This window comes from Magallana gigas, chromosome 10 (assembly GCF_963853765.1).
Source record: "Magallana gigas chromosome 10, xbMagGiga1.1, whole genome shotgun sequence".
NCBI lineage: Eukaryota > Metazoa > Mollusca > Bivalvia > Ostreida > Ostreidae > Magallana > Magallana gigas.
This window is the reverse complement of record NC_088862.1, coordinates 3,631,534-3,648,475: the sequence shown is the minus strand read 5'-3', so window position 1 is coordinate 3,648,475 and position 16,942 is coordinate 3,631,534. Positions and strand designations below refer to the sequence as shown.

The 16,942-nt window shown below is 32.9% G+C and overlaps 2 protein-coding genes across 7 annotated transcripts in view; one reads left to right on the top strand and one right to left on the bottom strand.

The window, feature by feature from the left end:
* The window catches only part of LOC105342900 (DNA mismatch repair protein Mlh1), a 77,655-nt gene that overhangs the window by 16,351 nt on the left and 44,362 nt on the right, over nucleotides 1-16,942 (top strand). The window lies entirely within an intron of this gene.
* LOC105342885 (melanocortin receptor 4) overlaps nucleotides 5,379-16,942 on the bottom strand; it is a 56,194-nt gene continuing 44,630 nt past the window's right edge. For 4 of the 6 annotated variants that reach the window (XM_066072887.1, XM_066072889.1, XM_066072886.1 and 1 more), the window contains exons 2-3: nucleotides 14,652-14,856; nucleotides 5,379-8,008 (exon numbers count right to left, since the gene is read on the bottom strand). In XM_066072887.1, coding sequence (XP_065928959.1) covers nucleotides 6,441-7,976 — 1,536 coding nt within the window. In that variant the 5' untranslated portion in view covers nucleotides 7,977-8,008; nucleotides 14,652-14,856 and the 3' untranslated portion in view covers nucleotides 5,379-6,440. Of the gene's footprint in view, nucleotides 8,009-9,835; nucleotides 9,976-14,651; nucleotides 15,105-16,942 lie in introns of those variants that run through there. The other 2 variants (XM_066072885.1, XM_066072890.1) reach the window with 2 other exon arrangements.

The window sequence follows — 16,942 nt, the reverse complement described above, 5'->3', positions numbered from 1 at the left end:
GAGAGGGGGTATACTGTTTTACCCTTGTGTGTCTGTCTGTCTGTCCGTCCGTAACAAAAATTTCTGTCGCATTTATCTCAGCAACTATTTATCGCAGATGCTTGAAATTTTAACACAGTGTTTGTTAAGGCATGCCATATCGTGGGATATATTTTTGTACCAATCGGACATCAACTTCCTGTCAAATGACGACTTTGTTTATTTTTTGCCAAAATTTTCAAACGAATTTCTGTCAAAGATTTCTCAGCAACTGTTTATCGCAGTTGCTTGAAATTTTAACACATTATTTGATTAGGCATGCCATATTGTGGGATATATTTTTGTACCAATCAGACGTCAACTTCCTGTTAAATGACGACTTTGTTTATTTTTAGCAAAAATTTTCAAACAAATTTCCGTCAAAGATTTCTCAGCAACTGTTTATCGCAGATGCTTGAAATTTTTACACAGTATTTGTATAGGCATGTCATATCGTGGGATGTATTTTTGTACCAATCAGACGTCAACTTCCTGTCAAATGACGACTTTGTTTATTTTTTGCTAAAATTTTCAAACAAATTTCTGTCAAAGAATTCTCAGCAACTATTTATCGCAGTTGCTTGAAATTTTAACACATTATTTGATTAGGCATGCCATATTGTGGGATATATTTTTGTATCAATCGGATGTCAACTTCCTGTTAAACGACGACTTTGTTTATTTTTAGCCAAAATTTTCAAACAAATTTTCGTCAAAGATTTCTCAGCAGCTATATATCGCAGATGCTTGAAATTTTAACACACTATTTGTTTTGGCATGCCATATTGTGGGATATATTTTTGTATCAATTGGACGTCAACTTTCGTTAAATAATGACTTTGTTTTTTTTAGCCAAAATTTTCAAACAAATTTTCCTCAAAGATTTCTCAGCAGCTATTTATCGCAGATGCTAGAAATTTTAACACACTATTTGTTTAGGCATGCCATATTGTGGGATATATTTCTGTACCAATCGGATGCCAGCTTTCTGTTTAATGTCGACTTTGCTTATTTTGCATATTCACATCAGAGCGGGGTCATCACTAGTGAGCATTGGCTCACAGATATCTTGTTTGTTATGTAAGTAAACTTTTGAACATTTTAAACTCTTTTCTGGAACTCGTAAACCCATGTTTGTAAAAGGCCTAGTTATAAAATGATTTTTTTTTTTAAATTCATGACCCACCCTAAAAGGTGACTGAGTTTTGCAAAAGACTGTGAAAATTGATGTAATATCAGAAAAAGTCTTCTTTCATACTGATTTACAGACAGACAATTAAGCTATAAAGCATGGAAGCATGGCTATGAGTAGGTGTTTCCTCTTTTGCATATATTTGGGTTTCCCAAGTGCATGAAGGGATCAGCAGTTATAATAATGATATTTTATGTCAAGTCATGTGACTAGGATGGACGGTGTTTTTCAGGTTTGTCTTACATCCAACTGTCTATCTGTCACCTCACATTGCATGGAGTTCAGTGTGTTGCTCTTTTAAAAAGAAAACATTCCCAGATTGTTTTTGAATTCAAACTTCAAAGATGCAATTTCAATGAAATTTACAAATGCACCATTTGCCATATATCATTCATATGGTTTGTTCATAAGCATTTCCTCCTGGAAAAATCCTGCACATTGGCTGGACCGTATAATATGGCAGAGAGATGGAAACATGTACTTCATTGGGTAAAGCTGTAGATCCCGTCATGAATCCATGGAGATAGTACAGCTAGAAATTGTTACAGCTATCAACTGAAAATAAACAAAAGTAGGAAAGCAGTGCAACATGCTGCCAACCATAAACAGTTTTATTTGTAAGATCAATTGAATCAATCTTTTTGATTCATAATTAACTTAATTACAAGAAGACAATAATCGTTTGTGTTGTTGAAAATCGGCATGCCTTAGAGCATGCAGTTAAACACATCACGTGAAAAACACGTCACAGTGAGACACAAGATAAAATAAAAGTAATGATTTTTTTTGACGAAATAACTCATACAAATGTTGTTTTTGCTTAAATGAAGATGGTATAAGACACCTGTTGATATTAACATGAATAAAAGTTCATTAAGATTAAAATACTGTCACCAATTTAGAATTTTAAATTTTACAATATTTTACCAAAGTTCATGTTTTTAAAGATTTTTTATAAACTTTAAGATAGAAAATATAAAAACCCCTGCGGGATTCGAACTCATATGACATACAGATTCGATGTTAACGCTCTATCCCATGGCGCTACGCTGTTAGGTTACAATTTCAGAAAAGAAAACTCTGATAAAATCATTATTGATTTTATTGTTTATTTCGATAGGAAGTCAGTCATATCATGGAGGTGTCCCATTCCACCTTAAAACGGAAGTTCCAGCAAAATTGCAATCATAACAAATATTAATGTTATAAACCATCCGATTATTATGATAGCAGTAAATTCAGATTGTTCATTGTACAAACACATACATATGGATAAATTTATAAAATACTATCTAGTCTGAAATTTGAAAAAAAAATTTAAAATGTTTGATCAAGCATGTTTGTTCTAGCATGTACGAGGACCATTTGAAATCATGACAACAATAAAAAAAACTGTTTATGCAATATACATGTAAACAAAAGTCCTATTCCAACTCAGAATCTTTGGGTTAGTATGTCGTCACATACTGTCCTAAAAAGTAAAAAAAGAAGAAGAGAAAATTGTCTTAGGATCTGGAAGACCCATAAGGAGTTTGATGAACCAATAGAATTAATGTCTTTAGAGACCATAAATAATTAGCAACCCACACATGCACTACCTGTGGGCTCTCTTTATGCCATTTGATTGATCTTTATAGTCCAGGTATTAAACACGCTCATCAAGGTTATAAGTGGTTAGTTAATGATTGGGGCCAATGCCCAGAGTTGTCCTGAGCATATATGCTGAGGCATTATGTCAAGTTCTGGTCATTTATGCAAGATTTGTGGGATTAGCCGGTGTAAATCCTTACAGGATTTATATTAGTATCGGGTTATCAGAGCATGAAGTACTATCTTAACACTACTACACACCTAAAGACTGACTCCATGGTACTTTTGGGAAGTTAGACTCGTCTGCCCTTTGCAATTTGTTTAGGATGGTATGGGACACCCTCTGAAATTAATGTTGATGAAAGTACTTATGAATCAAAATACTTTCACTAGTTTAGAGTTTTCAATTTTTACACAATTGTACCAAAAATTACATTTTAAAATTTGTTTGAAAAGTAAAAATTACAAAATCCCCAGTGGGATTCGAACTCATGACCTACAGATCCATAGGTAATGCTCTATCCCACTTGTAAGATGGCTGGATACATGGTCAACTAATTTACTCTTAGTCTCTGCCATAAAATTTTACAGAGCTCTTCATCTGAAGGAAATTGATTTAGCCTACTAATGGCCAAAACCATCCAGCCCTCTTAAGTAGTGTGGGTGAGGGGGAGGTATCATCCACAGGGTTAAAATTAGAAAGATTTATTACTTGTTCAGTTCAGATATTAGCAGAGAAAATAATGGGGAAATAGTCTAGAATCATGTGTAAGCTTGACAATATGAATGAGAAAAAAGGATGGCTCTTTATTCACTCTGTATTGGACAGTTCTGTCACATGACTCCTGGACATACTGAGAATTTGCCAGGTCAGGTGTTAAACAGGTATAATAGGTAAATATTTGGCACGTTTGCATTTATGGAATGATATTCTGGAGGCGAAATTTCCTTTTTCCCTCCTCTCTCTCTCTTTGTTCTTTTATATTTTTGTATGTGTAAGTAAACCTGCTAAGAGGATGTAATATAGATAAGAATAATTTAAATATTATTGAGTAACATAAAATTGTTTTCTTTTTAAACTTTAATTAATTAATAAATTAATCTTAGGATTTTTGTACCCAAATTTTGAAACACCTTTAGTATAATAAGGAAGATGATGATCATGTATTTTTTTTATTGATTATCACTCACCATTAATTGATTAACATTATATACAACTTTGAATAAAAAATCTATTGTAGAAATGAATTAGGTCCACTGCGTTTAGTGAAAAATGACTCAATACTCACTGGTCAGTTATAGAGTAAGTATAATTGTAGAGACACTTCCTTTTAAGACCTGGGTGTACAATTGATTACAAAGCCCCTTTGCCCAGTTTTTGGACAAACACATTAGCCAACTGATGAGGCATGTACAACAGAGCGAGCGCTGGCGAGCCTTCACCAAAATTACCTATACCTGCAACTGAAATGGCAAGCGCTTGTGAGTGCTCGCTCTGTTGAACAGGTCTCTGATGTCTTTACAATCGGGTGCTTGGTGTTTCAAACAAATTGGATAATGGTTTGTCCATCCTGCAACACACTCCGTTAAAATTAATAAAAAAAATTGGACCCTATTTGACAATTGTCATTATAAATAGCTGAAACATTTTATCGTTATCTGATGGTTAATGATCAACCTAACTGAACTTATACATTCGGTCAGATATATAAACCATTTATATGTTGTTTGAACATTGTTAGAATAGAAAATTATCATTAATTTTCAGATAGTTCAAACAAAAGCCTGCTATTTATATTTATTCAATTTAAATTACTTATTGCTGGAGAAAAAAAAAATGGGGTATTTTCCCTTTTTATATGTCATTGAATACATGCATTTAAGGAGACTACCATATAGAGAAGAACAAGTTGTATATTTCAGCTTTAATTTTGAATATTTTCCTATATTTTTACACACAAGTCTCCTCCTTAGGGAGATTTATAAAGTCTCTATCTATCGATCGATTGATTGGTCGGTCGGTCTATTTATCTATCTATCAGTCTGTCTGTCCGTCCATCCGTCCGTCTGTCTGTGTATGTGACACCTGCTAGGAAGGGATCTGGTAAGACATGTGATTTCGTGTAACACTAAAGAGATGAGGGACCTGACAAGTCTCTGGTCCGTGTCTGATAGGTCGGCCTAGTGTCAGCATGTGCGTCATTTCTGGTGGTGTTTCGTGGGGGTACAGCCCAGATACATTCAGCTTAATGTCAGAGAGGATCATATCAAAATGTGTACCCTAAAATCTTAAACTCACAAAATTATTATTATCAGTGTACAATTGTGAGATGCATTACTCGTAGATTTCCAGATATAAATTGCTTTTAATTTTTTTGAGAGCTGTAAACTTTTGACACTCTAGAAATGCAATTGTGAAAATGTGTTCATTAGAAGCCTTATTATTACTCGCATATATTTGTTAGAAGTAGCCCTTGCAGATTTTCAAATATTCTTTAAAATATACAAAATTTAATATTGTTTGTTGACAGCAGTGACACACTATACATAATATAAAAAAAAGAAAAATGAGTCAATAGAGTTTTTGAAATTTATTCAGTTTATCTATTCAAGAAAAATAGAGATTAAGATAAATTTATAATCCTCCAGGAGTTAAGTCCCTTTTTTAAAAGGGCTTTGAACTTTTAAGGAGGTTGGGTGGTCAATAAATCAACCCTCAGATCTACCTTAAACTTTTTAAATATGGAATGTTTGGCCATGAATTATTATTCAGTAAAAAAAAAAAATCCAAATATATTAGCTGAAAATTTGGATGAACATTTTTCTATATCTCTATACAGATTTCTTTGTCTAAAAGTGGTGAACATTTTTCTATATCTTTGTCTAAAAGTGGTAAATAAAGATGGAAATGGTCACAAACACCCGAACCACTTTAAACAGAAGAATGTTTATATAATTGAGGATTTGAGAACAGAACAAAGACATATATTATGCTTTCATTAATTTTCGTGGGTACCAATTTTCATCGATTTTCTGAAAACTACAGTTTCAAGTATACGTAATTTTATGGCCAATGATCCTATCAATACAAAATGTTAGTTGAAATTGAACTTCGATGAACATTTAATTTCGTGGATCAACTTAACAACGAAATCCACGAAAATTGGTATTCAACAAATACTGATGAAACCACAGTGTCACTCACAGATTGGCATTAACTAGAACATGAAAAAATATCACAATAGTTGGAATCACCCTGTTTGACTAATACAGATGTAGTGTGCTGGACTTATTGGAAGAGAAAGCTCAGCTACCTAAACTTGAAAAAATTGTTGTTATGTGATGAGAAATTTCTGTATCTACATGTTCATGTAATCAATAGCTTTGCTTACTGTTAAACTATGTAACTAAAGTCACCAGAATGTTATCAGAATATATAAAGAAAATAAATATAAATTTGAAATTGTAGTATAAATAATGAAGTATTTCTCCTGTGTCTAAATAATCGTACTAATTGCAAAATATAGAGACCCATTTTATTGTTCTTATGACAAATAGATAATTTCATGGAAATGGTACTAGTAAAACTTAGCCCTTCCCAAGATTTTTTTTTAAAATATCAAATCAATACTATAATCTTTTAAACACTCATTTCAACCTGAATCTCTCCATTCTCTAAAGTCACAGTACTAATATCACTTTTGGTAGAGTTCTTTGCTTGATCTGCACAACCGTTTGGTGTACACAGAGATAGCGAAGCCTGTTCATTGCTTGTCACATCCACAACAGATTCCGAATCATTTGAGCATAGAGGGAGAAGTTCATTATTGTCTTGCCTTAAAGCCCCCTCCTTAAAATTCATGCTTTTAGTTTGTCTGGGAGAAAGCTGATCACTGACACTTTTGGACTCACATAACTGAGAAGCAGACGCGTCTCTATGGAGACCGGAAGACGATTGGTTCCAGTTGCAGTCTGTAAGGAGTATTTTGATTGTGCATTCTGTAGAACGCCTTCTTGTGCTCAAGGCAGCGCGGGACTGATTGTAAATTTCTTCCTTCACTTTCTCCCGATAGAATTTGGAACAGCGGGATAACAGTCTGAAGTATCCGTGCTGCACTTCCTTGAGTCGCACAGCGTAGATGATAGGATCACAAAGAGAGTTCACTAGTAGCAGTGCATAGAGGTATTTATTGGCCCGAATCAGGGTGCTAAAGAGTTTACGGACCGATTCTGTGTTCACGTGAACTTGGATTATCATGGCTAGCTGAAATGTCATGCTAGGCAACCAGCACACCACAAACGTTCCTATGATTAACAAAGTGGTTCTGAATGCCTTCTTATTGTGCAAGCCATCTTTAAGAAGAGTAACACATTTTGCATTGATTTGCTTGACTTCACGATATATGCGAATGTAGATCACCAGAATCGAAACCAGGCAGATCAGGGCCATTATTATAACAATGTACTCAGCCTGATACTCTGTGTAAAGTGTATACTCGCAGAAATTCACAAAACTGTCTTTTTGGGTTTTGCCAAATCCAGCGAAAAAATTGGAGAAGCCCCCAATCACGGCAATGACCCAGAGAATTGTGATCATCAGGTTCCCACGGAAATTGTTCATGATGTGGTAGTAGTGTAGTGGCTGCATGACGGAGATGTAGTGGTCAAGAGCCATGGCATAAAGGTTGAGCAGGGAGATCAGATGGGCCGTGATGTTGATCGAGTTCACGAACTGAAACATGCACGCTGAGGTCAGTCTCTCTTCCATCTTGTCCATGGTTGGCGGGATGACTGGCGCCACCAGGACCTTGATCAAAATATGCATGAAAACACTAAGTGTGACTAGGATGTCGGACACCGCGAGGCTGATGATCAGCTTCGAGTGGTGGGTCAGTCCGTGGGGGATGTGTGCGGTGGCCGCAATAGACAAAATGTTCACCGCCAGCGCCAGGAAGCACAGGATCAACGTGATGATGTTCTCCGGTTGGTTGAAGATGTCGTCTGCTCTTTCGTGGATGTTTTGTGGCTGTAGGTTTGCCCATGTGGTTGAGTTGATGATGTTGAGGAATTCAGTGTAGAGGCCGGTGGTGTTAATGTTGTAAGGGATCACAGTAGTGTTGAGAGTCGTTGGCAGAGTATTTAGATCAAATGGAAACAAATTGTCAGGCAAATCCATTGTACTTAGTCCACCTCGGCCATAGTGATCAGCTGTAAAAATAGACAGACAAATGATAAGACAATGGAAACAATACAAAAACTTATTGTTAAATAACAGGTGGTTTCATAATTAGCTGTAGGAGTAAACAGAAGAATTAAACAATTATCAGCAGTTAAAAGGAAAAAAATATCCAGTTGTGGAACAAACAAGATTATTATTATAAATTTTCCAAAATGCGTAGTTTAAAGATTTAATGAAAAAAGTTTGCATTTATTTAAAATATTTTGAAAAAAATTATCATTTATCGTGAAACATTTAACAAGATATCTTTATGTATTGAACAGCAGTGTTAATGAGAATGTTCATTGTAAAATAACTGAAAAAGAAAAGAACATATAAAGACAGTTTTAAAAAGTGCTTTAAAAAGCAAATGAAGCTGTTTGAATAGCCCAACGTCTTGCAAACTATTTATTAACCCCAACTCTTTGACCTCTATGACATAATAACAAGATATATATCCATCTTGTCAATATGTTGTACTAGCTATGTGTTTTTCATCATGAAAACAAAGGTTAGAGATGCCACAGATGCCCTCCACATAATCAGATTGGGTTCGACATCAGTGGAAATGTTTGTGCAATAATGTGTTCTAAGCACACAAGGTTTGGTCTAATATTTAACTATATTAAAGACTCAGAAACTGTTTATACCCCCCGAGAACTGGGATTCCATTTCTTGAGCTCTACCTTGGAGACTCAATGTAATATTGATCAATGGAATTTAGCTGGTTGTATTGCTTAACTTGCAAAAAATGAAATTAATCTAGAAGTTCCTAAGTGAACTATAGAATTGTTTTGTTGATTTCATGTAAAATAAAAAAAAACCTTTTTAAGGCATTACCAAATGTGATTTCTATATCCATGTAAGGCAGCTAGCTAGCCTTTGAATTTAAAAAAAATGCTTCACTGACTTAATATCCAAAAAATATCAAATTATTGAATACACTGTTATCATTTTTTTTTCAAAACTAAATTTATGCAAAGTATCTTACATAGGCTTGATTAAAAAGTTGCTAATAAAAATTTGCTAGTACATGCAGTTACATCATTTAAAAAACAAAAGAGCTGCAATTGAATTTTGGATTTTTGTTGAAATTAGTTGAATTAATTTTCGAATCTGCATTTTCAATATACAAATGTATAAAACTGTTGATAAAAAGTATCAGGTACCGGTATATAAACATCTATCCTTAGTTAAATCAGTTCAGTCTTTCAATAGTTAAATCACTGATAAATTAGAAGCATTAAATTCTCAAATGTTTGTGTAAATAACAAATTTGTTGATGTTTTTTTCTTCATGAATGTTAGGCAGTATTAATTAATGTAAAAAAAAAAAAAATCTTGTCAATGGAAGACAAACTAATCAAATTTTCTGCATTCATCCTATTTTCAAATCTAGAGTTTTGAATCTCAAAAGATACATGTATATTAAGAGAAACGGAGAGATGGTTATAACCAATCTTAAACTAGCTGTTATTATCCCTTTTAAAAATAAGAGTTTTGTAATTAAAAAAATAAGATAAATAGAAGCTAGTAAATAAAATGTTCATTCAAATTGGAAATTGGAAACTTTGGGATTTTGGTAGACTATAGCTATAAAAACATTAAGAAGTTCTAGTTGACCATCTAAACTCCTTAAGGCAAACAAATAAATAAGCCACTGTCACTGTATTTGAAAATTGTAAATAAAACCGCAATGGTTGAGTTAAATTTAGAAAAATGTTGAAGAAAATTTATGTTACAAAAATGTACTCTGACCAGTAGTTTTAGAAGATTTGTTCATAAAAGCATATGTTATATATAAGATGCATATCATACCATGGTGTTCTCCCTCAAGCTTTTAAATTCTTTGTTGAAAATAAACTGTTAAAATGACTCCAAAACAAGAATTCCATTCCTTAAATCAGGAAAATAATGTCCAGTTGACACAGATATAATAATAATGTCCTCGCTCTCTCAATTGTTGCCTTTACAAGCTGGCCGGCAATCGTCCATTCATATGACCTTGCTATGGACATAAGATTGCGCCAAATAGGCCCTAGTGGTGTTTATTTTTAACCTTTCCGTTCTCGAAACTGCTGAAGGCTTATTTGTCAACTAAATAGGGAAGGGGCCATGAGTTATTATTTTTAGAAAAACAAACACATTTTTTACACTCTGGACACTCTCTATAATGGGCCATGGGTGATGTGCCTTGGGCGGCCAGTATACGGCAATGTGCCGTCATTTCTAAAATGAGGAGTCCATCTGATACTGGCCATAATCATCACTCTGCGATGTAACCACATTACTTGTTTATTGGCAATTAATAGTTGTTTTTATTTCATGCCCACATCAGATCTTGTCATAGTGCTCTGCTGTTTAGTTTGTCAGAGACAAGTGCTTTCTCCTTGTTTTTTTAGGTCACTTCTGTGACTCAGGTGACCTATTCCAACCCATCCCTGTCCATGGATTAAAGAGGCTGGATAATCCCTGTCCATGGATTAAAGAGGCTTGATAATCAAATTACCCATTATATCTGCTTTAAATATTCTAGATATGCCCATTTTAGCCATAAACTATAATTAAGTAAAGAAAAATGGCAAATTTTAAATTTCAAAATTTGAATATTTTTCTTCTTCTTTTAATACAGAGCTCTTTTTAGCAAGGAGATAGAATTAGACTAAAAATGGCCATATGACCATCTAGTCTTCCTAATTGTTGACTCTGAAACTACAAAGCAATGCAATCTTTTAATCAAGTTCTTTTAAGTTGTTTAGCTAAAATCATTGAGGATAATTTATGAGTTATACTCCCCCCCCCCCCCCAAAAAAAAAAAATAAAAGATTATTTTAAATTAGATCTTAATTTTTAATTAAAAAAGAAATTTCCTCTTCTTGCCATGAATAAAACTGACTCAGAGATGATTTCCACTCTTTGTTTGTACCATAAGTTTTTTGTTTATTTTTACAAATAACTTTAAATTCATCTGCAATGCATATAAAGAGTTAATTAATTTATGTTACAATGATGTTTCCTCTTTGCCTTTAAACATTTTTTTTTTTTGGAAATTATAAATTATAGAATGCGTCTATTTAGCAATTACAATGAATAAAAGAGTGAATCTCAATTGCTTTCAGATTTACAAAGTTTGTGTAATTTAAGATTTTACTATATCTGCATGGGAAATAAATGTATAACATTACTATTTTTTCTCTGTATTTCAAAAATTTTGAATTGCCCAAATAATTACAGTTAAAATTGGTTATTTCAGGGATTTCTGTTCTGAGGAACATTAGTAGAATACCATTATAATAGTACAAGCTACCTTAAGAGTGTTTTTTGTTAAGACACTTCCGTCAATGCATGAAAATAGATTTTTCATGGTATATATATTTAAAAATATTATGATAGCGAGGCAATAAAGTGTACTAGGTAGCAATTTCTGTCTCACTTATAGGTCAACAAAGTTTTTTTATGGGGGTACTATTTTTGTTAATTGGGTGATTTATTTAGATATACACTGGGTTATTTTTGTCTGTGTTATGGTGAAAAAAAAAAGACAATGGCGCCTGTTTCATTTCAGTGTGGAAGCAAAACAATCGAGGGGACTAATAAAAAACATATTAAGATGTACCCAATCCTTAATTTTTTTAGTTAATTAATAATCACACAGGTAATTGGTGCCATCATACTCCATGAAAAAGGGTTAAGCTTGATCACATTTAGAATACATGTTTCACTGAATCACAACGCTTGATTTGTCAATGAATTTCAAACTTGATGATGAAAGAGGGACATTATACTATGCTAGATTTCAAAAGAAAAAAAAATCCTCTGAATCAGAAAATTGATAATAAAAAAGACAATTATACACCCCCCCACCCCCCAAAATTGAATCTGGAGGAAAATTAAGGTAGTCGTCTTATTTCTGAAAAGACCATATGATAATTTGTAGTAATTACTGGTCTTTAGTTTGATTAGAGAGTTAATAGAAGAAAGAGATTCTTACTGTTCAATCAACATTCTGTTTATACATCACAAGCCAACAGGTGCACTTGTTGAAATTTCTCTGATTTATTTTCAACAAAAGCATTTCTATAATTATATTTCCAATTAGAATATGAAATGAGCGATTTGTTGATTATCGTAAATGTTTTGGACAACTTTTCTGTGATTATGTGTGTGATTAATGGCAGCATGTCAACATTTCAAATGCTGATTATATGTCAGGTGAATTGAATTAACCAGATCAGAAGATTTATGAAGAGTTACGAGAGTGGTAGTTTTACATAAAGAACTCTGTGATTTGTACGGCTGACACAATTATAAGCAGATATCGGTCTTTTGGTTTTTTCGATGAAAAAAACTATTCTTATAAAAATATTTTGGGCCAAAAGTCAGTCAAGCTGTAAAAGAATTCTGTTTAATTAAATCCTTGGTATTAATATATGCCGACGGAAAATTGTTAGATAAATAGGTGTTTTAATAGCACTTCAACACATGTAAGTGTTAATGACCTCTGGTTTTATTTCAAGTTTGTACTTTTATTTAACATCGAATGAATTACCACAGTGACCATGTGTTATAAGTGTTCCATAATTAAAATCACATTTGTTTTTACAGGAGAAAAAGATTTCTTATTTCTTTTAATTGTTTCAGTTGTATGCAAAAAATGAGAATGATGTTTGTGTTTAAATACACAGGTTTTTTAATTGTCTTAGCAATTGCAGGTGTGCATTCTCTCTAGATTTAAATACTATATATGCATCATTTAATTCGATCTACAAACTTCAAAGGAATAAAAAAAAATTAAACACTCCATAGTAAAGCTGAATTAGCAAAAACAGTTTCAACAAAACTACGTAGTCCATAGTGTGGTTTCGATTTGCAATAAAAGTTTCAAAGGTTTACTTTTGGTAATCACTGAAGCTGGATAATGTCAGGAATGTACATGTTTTGTATCTTTAGATAGAAATCACCCTGTATCCTGGTTTTATTAATAGTAGTTAAAATGATTAATAGTAAAACTACTGCATTGTTTATAGGAAAATTTCACCATTATTCTTTGAACAGCTATTTATGGGTGCATTATTGTTGAGCTGATCCATCATATGAGATGTAATGATGGAAGTTTGAATTGGGAGAGTAATTTTCAGTGGCTTGTTTATTGTCTGGGAATTTTTTTATTATTTGAAACTATGAAAAATTCATTCCCAGGATAATTAATGAAACCAAATAAAGAAATTCTAATGGCCTCACGGTCCTCCCTTACATTGTTAAATGTTCTATATGTTATCAGATCGAATGAGTTTGCAGAGTTTTCTACTGTACAAACATTATTTTATACTGTTCTCATAATGAAGGTGATAAGATCCCGTATTAACGATTGAATATAAAAAAGAAACACACAGTTAAATGAATAGTTCAATTATAGACTCTGGAGTGATGTTCAATGATTGAACCATTGGATGATATAAAAATACAAACACATTTAAGGAGGCTAGCTCAGGTCAACAATAATCATATAGCCATAGGATCTGCTTTAAATTATTATATATGACTTGTTAAGCTATAACCATTACAGCAAAACTCGTTTATAACGAATTTCAAGGAACCATAGAAAAAACTTCGTTATAGCCGTAATTCGCTATACGTTTATAACGAATTCGTAAAAAAAATATAGCGAATTCGTTATAAAAAATTAAGGGTTTTTCCGGCTAACAGTTTTCTAAACTATCGTAAGTTATAAAATTAGTATTACCGTCATTTACAAAAAATGTGAATATAAACATTTCATTTTAATTTTTAAAAAAATTCCGTATACTTTTTGAATTTGAGTATTTTATATATGCATCTTAAAATTGCATATTTTCTTCAATGAAGTTTGAAATGGAAAAAATTCGTTATAAAAATGATAAAATACGTTAAAATTTTGCCAGCGGGGGTTTTTAAATTACTTCGTTATAGCCGTAAATTCGTTATAGGCGTGTTCGTTATATACATCAATTTTCTATAGGTTTATATAAGAAATTTGCCGGGACATAAAAAATAATTCGTTATAGCCGTAAATTCGCTATATCCGTGTTCGTTATATTCGAGTTTTGCTGTATTTAGTGAAGAAAAATTCCATAAATTTTAGCTTTTGAATTTGAGTATTTTATTTCATACAGAGCTCTTCTTCTAAAGGAGATCAAAACAGTCTAAAAATAGCCATGACCATCCAGCCCTCTTAATTGTGAGAAATAAAGTTCTAGGAAAAATCCTATTGAATACTTAGCGCAGTCACTAACCATTAGAAATATTGTAACACTCCTCTGTTACCTTACTGTTTGTAGAAATGTTATGTTACTTAACCAACAAGGTTCAATATGTACACTTTTGCTCTACTCACTAAACCCCTGTACCCCCCTCCCCCCCAAAAAAAAACCCCCAAAAAAACCCCCACACAAACACAGAAAAAAAAACCCAAAATGAATAAGCATCCAAAATTTGTAGTTATTTTTTAATAGGTTAGAATGTGTAGGGGCCAATTTTCAAGGATTTTCAATTTTTCACAGGATCTTTCAAGCATTAATTTAAGGATATTATAAATTAACTCATATGATTAAAGAATTTTTCTGCAAAATTGCATGACAGATTTTGTTTTCCTTACCTGGGACAGGCAAGGTCCCTCTTAGACTTTAATCTTTTTCATCCATTCTGGATAAATTGAATCCACTGCATTCTCCAAGTGTTGCTTCATTTCTTCATCCACAGAAAATCTATCCCCTTTTGTTTTAAAGTTTCCAGCGCAAGGCTTTATAAAGAATCCGTTTCAGGAGTCGAGCAACTCATCCAGTGGTGTACCACTGTGTGTCCTGAAAAATGAGGTGACGTGAATTGAATTATTGGTTATTAGGCTCGATTCTCACAGTCTGTTGCTTCTATAACCCTCCTCCTGTGGATGTGTGGGATTTGCTGTGTGCAATTTTAAAAGATCTTTACATATATGTGCCGCAAGTACATTCATGCTTGGTTAACATCAATATTTTGTGATAAAAATTACACAGTCTGGTTCTGATAAACAGAGTGACTCTGATGTTTATCATCGAAATTATTGTCAGATCGCGTTTGATTTTATTTTTTATGTACTGTCTTTTTGAGGTCATATGCTTTTTATATTTGCAAACTATTATTTTTCCTTCTGGACTTTTCATCTTCTCTATAATTGGCATAAGTTGGTGATTTTCTGTTATTCCTGAACTTCATTCAATTAATGATAATGACCACTGGAAAGTAAATTTTGGTTATCAGTACTTTAATTGATTCTTAAATTGTCATGGATAGTTCTGTTTAAACCAATGCTGTGGTCTTAAAAAGATAAATGCTCATTTATGGGAAAAACGAAACAAGACGGAAATTTACTGAATATGTCAAATGACATCATTATGAAGTAACATGTCTGTAAAATCAGGATCCCACTGCTATTAAGGTTATTTTTTCAATCATTAAAAAAAAAAAAAATAAAATAGGCATTTTAAAGGCCTTGTTTTCTCCCACTTCTATGGTACCTTTTTTGTAATTGATGACTTTAAAAGACATCCTTTCCATTTGTTTAATGAGGTTATGCATGCATGTGAGAGAAAATAAAATAGGGTATACAACCCCTCAAGCTGTTGTATATGATGCCCCCATGTTCTGGATGCTGCAATGATTATGTAATCTCCTATAACTGGACAATTTTTACGATACCATTCACGACAGTGATGTCATTGGAATTTCCATTTTTGTAAAAGTTATTTTTTCTTTCTAAAAACTTAATTGCATTTCTTAAAAAAAGAATTTGGTAAAACAATAGCTTCAGGGGAAATTCTTTGGCCATTAGGAAATCACTACAAACTAATTTTATTTGAAGTTATGGCTTGGGTCATGCAGTTTCTCACTCTCTGAAAATGAACATAAGTTTATCAGTAATTATCCTTCAAAGTGACTTAAGATACTAAATCATTTAACCATCTAACCATTAGCGATTTTCTGTGTGGAAGATTTTGCTTATGATACATGTATTCAAAGAGATATGAAAAAGATGAGGTCAATGTTGTGAGACATCGGGGTTAACCTATGCATTAAACTGTGAGCTGCTCGTAATAAAAATATAAGATCAGTACATTATTGATTCCTAGTTACTTGATACTATATAAATGTAGTTCAAGCCTTTGGGGTGCCACTAATGGGGTTATGTTAGATATTTTATATAATATGAATAATATCAGAGAAAATTTGCTATTTTTTCAAGGAATAAAACCTTATATCTAAACCTTGATTAATCTTGTTTTTTTTTTTTAAATATCCTCAGACTAATGATGCCTGTTAATACCTACCGTAATCCGGTGAATATAATACGCAGTAGTGTACAATACGCACCCCGAAAGTGGTGAAAAAAAGCTTGTTGGGATGTATAATACGCATCAAAAAAATTGACCAAACAGTAATCCTGAGTATCAACAAAGCAGTTATACTTTGTATGCATGCTCAACTTCATCGCGGGAATACGCTACCGGAAATAAGAAAAACACAATATTTTCTTAGATACGGATTTATTGTAACTAATACATCGCGGTAATATCTTTAATTCATAATCAATGTTTGAAATAGGCCTTGTATTAAATATTCTACTGTGAAAAAATCAACTACTTTTAACAAGCGTGATATAATTGTTTAGTCATTACAATCCCTGTGAAGTGAAAAACAGACGATGTACAGGTATGGAGATAACGGACCTAATTAAATTCTTAAATGACTCCAATCAAAGTGATCAATTAGAGGCCTGGAACATAATAAAATATATGCACAAATAGTTGTGTTGTGTATAGTACACATAGCCTAAGGGGGTGTCTGAGATACCCAAGGTGTCAAGCGTTAGCGGTGGGGGACCACAACTGTTTCACAGGCTTCAATTAACGG